This window comes from Nicotiana tomentosiformis, chromosome 8 (genome assembly GCF_000390325.3).
Source record: "Nicotiana tomentosiformis chromosome 8, ASM39032v3, whole genome shotgun sequence".
In the NCBI taxonomy this organism is placed as follows: Eukaryota; Viridiplantae; Streptophyta; class Magnoliopsida; order Solanales; family Solanaceae; genus Nicotiana; species Nicotiana tomentosiformis.
In genome coordinates, this window is record NC_090819.1 from 36602915 (window position 1) to 36606481 (window position 3567).

At 39.5% G+C, this 3567-nt stretch overlaps 1 protein-coding gene across 1 annotated transcript; it reads right to left on the reverse strand.

Moving 5' to 3' along the window:
• Nucleotides 1–2561: 2561 nt before the first annotated feature.
• Nucleotides 2562–3044, reverse strand: LOC138897327 (uncharacterized). The gene has a single exon (XM_070183292.1). The coding sequence runs from the start codon at nucleotides 3042–3044 to the stop codon at nucleotides 2562–2564; it is 483 nt and encodes a 160-aa protein (XP_070039393.1).
• Nucleotides 3045–3567: the final 523 nt, after the last annotated feature.

Genomic DNA, 3567 nt, shown 5'->3' on the forward strand with positions numbered 1-3567 from the left:
GGGACAAAAGGTTCATCATAGTCAATCCCTTCTTCTTGATTGTACCCTTGAACTACCAGCCTTGCTTTGTTCCTTGTTGTGTTCCCAAACCCATCAAGTTTCTTTCTGAATACCCACCTGGTTCCTATAAAAGTTCTATCAGTAGGTCGAGGAACCAGGTGCCATACGTTGTTCCTCTCAAATTGATGGAGTTCATCTTGCATAGCAGTAATCCAGTTAGCATCTTTCAATGCTTCCTTGATATTTTTAGGCTCAATTTGAGAAAGAAAGGCTGAGAAGGCAAGTGAGTTTCTCTACTTCAATCTAGTTTGGATCCCTGACTCGAGAGGAGTGATCACATTTTGAAGAGGGTGTGAAATTTTGTGCTTCCAGTTAGACACCTGAATCTCATTATGAGAGGGTAGAGGTACTTCAACAAGGTCTTCACTTGGATCTTCTTCACGAAAGCAAGAAACACTGGAAAAGTTTCATCCTTGGTTTTGAGGAACAAGGTCCAGGTGAATCTAGAATAGTCATCCACTATAACAAAAATGTACTTCTTTCCTCCTCTACTTGGCACCCTCATAGGTCCACACAGATCCATATAGAGGAGATCGAGTGGCCTTGAGGTGCTAACATCCTTTTTGGGCTTGAAAGAAGACCTGACTTGCTTTCATTTTACATATGCATCACACACATTGTGGTCTTTGAAACTTGACATCGGCAGGCCACGAACCAGGTCCTTCCTGACCAGATTTTTCAGCAACATAAAGCTTGCATGACACAATCTTTTGTGCCATAGTTCAGCATCATCATCAACAGCACTCAGACAAGTGAGATCCACATTTTGCAGGGACTCAAAATCAGCAACATAAATGTTCTTGTATCTTTTTGCCATAAGGACCACTTCACCAGTCACAAGATTTGTGATTGTGCAGACTTTTGACACAAATTCCATTTGTTTCTTTTGTCGCAGATTTGGGAAACACTCAGTAGGCTATAATTCAAGCGTTCATATAGTATATATTTTCAATTGAGTGAGTGAATGACTTCCCAATTCTTTCTACTCCCAGAATGTATCACTTTTTGCCACTGCCTAAGAACACACTCCCTCCTTACAGGGCTTTGAGTGAAAGGAAATCACTGATGCTTCCAGTCATGTGCTTAGAACAACCACTATCCATGTACCATCTTTAGATGCTTCCTTTTACTGCTCCCTACACAAGAGAATCAAGGATTAGACTTAGGAACCCAAATAAGTTTGGGTCCCTTATAATGAGGAAAGGGTCGAATTAAACTTTTTTTTTCCAGGCAGGCAGTATACGTTTTTTAACGGACCAGGTTCCTTAGCAGTAGTTACCTTTTCAACAAACACCTTATTTTTCTGTTGGGACTGAATTCTAGCCTTACAATTTTCTTTAAAGTGACCAGTGTTGCCACAGTGAGTGCAAAGCCAGTTATCAGGGACAATAATATATTTGCTATGTGGATTGTAAGGAGTCTTTTTCCTTTGGAACCCCGACTCCCTGCATGTTACCACCATTCCTTGTATACATGGCATCAATTATATCTGAGGACCAGGTCCACTTTAGAGATTTTTCGAGGTCATTTTTAACTTTGCCTAGATCTTCTTGAAGTTGTCTGTTTCTTTCAAGTTCAGCACACACACTAAATTTCACATATTGAAGTTCATTTTCAAGCTTAATGTATGCCTCACTTGCAACTTCCTTCCCCTTTTGGACAAACCTAGAATTGTTTTCCCTTTTTAATTCCTCTATTGTTTCTTTTAGGTCCATGAAGACTATTAACAAGTCGTCTCTCTCATTCTCTATGTTTTCAACCTTTTTAATCATAACACTTTTTTCTTTCACTAGATTCTCGATGGTTTCTTTTAGGTCGGCCACTACAACTACCAAATCATCTCTCTCATTTTCTATCTCTCCTAGCTCTATAGTTAAGGCATTTTTATCGTTTATAAGATTGTGATAAGTGTCAATTAAAATATTTTCCAAAGACATAAGCTTTTTTTGAGAGTAAGACTTCAGATTTCTTTGAACGTCTAGAAAGTTTACCTCATCATCATCATTATCTTTATCATCATTAGATTTTGCCATCAGGGCAAAGATGGAATCATAATCAGCTGCTTCACTTTCGACTACCATCATGGAGGTGTCACCTTGTGCATCATCTTCTCCAGATTCGCTGGAAGAGTCTCCCCATGCAGCAATAGCTTGTTTCACAACATTGTTAGCAACTTCTTTTCTTTTAAATCTTTTGTCCGGAACCGAGTTCCTCTTGGTTGCTTTATCTGTGTTGTGCTTGTACTGGTCTTGCTTGAGAAGGGGACAATCCTTGATGAAATGTCCTGGCTTCCCGCACTTATGATATAAGTCATGTCCTCTTGGCTTGCTGGAGCTTCCCTTCTTTGGAATACCTCCATTTTTGCGGACCATCTTCTGAAATCTCTTTGTCAAGTAAGCCATATCGGTATCCTCACCACTTGATTCATTGTTGACTGTTTTGAGGACCAGATGTTTCTCCCTTTTGGGCTCTCTTCTCTCATGATCCTTTTTTTTCTTCATTTAATAAGTTTTCAAATTACCAATGAGTTCATCAATGGTTAGCTTTTGTAGATCCTTTGCCTCCGTGATAGCATTTACTTTGCTTTCCCAGGAACCAGGTAATACGTTAAGTATTTTTCTGATAAGTTTGTTCCTTGGAATGATTTCTCCTAGGGAATAGAGCACATTGATGATATAGGTGAAGCGAGTATGCATGTCCTGAATGGACTCATTGTCCTTCATCCTGAAGACTTCATACTCAGTGGTTAGCATATCAATATTCGACTGCTTGACTTCAGTTGTCCCTTCGTGTGCTGTTTGGAGAGCTTCCCAGATCTCCTTGGCATATTGACAAGCATAAATCCTGTTGTATTCATCTGGCCCAATACCACAGACAAGGATTTTCTTTGCTCGAAAGTTCTTCTCTATAGCCTTGCGGTCAGCATCATTGTATTCCTTCCTAGACTTGGGAACTGTCACTGCTGGTTCCCCAATGGTTTTCATAGGAACGAAGGGACCATCACAGATAATATCTTAGAGCTCTGAATCTTCAGCCATGATAAAATCATGCATCCTTGTCTTCCACCATCCATAGTATTGGCCATTGAATCTTGGTGGTTTGTAGGTGGATTGACCTTCTTCAAAGTTTGGTAGAGCAACCATGAGGATCCATTCTAGGTGTTAGCCTGATAGAAAGAACCTGCTCTGATACCAATTGATACAAACTAAGGGTCCACCAAACTGTATAGAGAACCAGATTATCTATTAGTTCCCACAGAACACACACACACAACAGTTAATAATTAATACAATAGAGTTTTACGTGGAAAACTCCCAGCTCACGGGATTAAAAACTATGACTTACACTCGTAGGATTTCAACTTCACTACTGAGAAAACATCAGATTACAAACTATTGTAACCTAGGAATTAACCTCATAATCCCTCACTAACTTGTAATAACTCTATTACAAGCCCCTTTGTAATAACTCTATTACAAAACTTACAACTCGACTAACTCTAGCCAA

Coding starts and splice junctions, on each gene's coding strand:
- LOC138897327 (XM_070183292.1), bottom strand. CDS start 3,044: ATGAAAACCATTGGGGAACCAGCAGTGACAGTTCCCAAGTCTAGGAAG.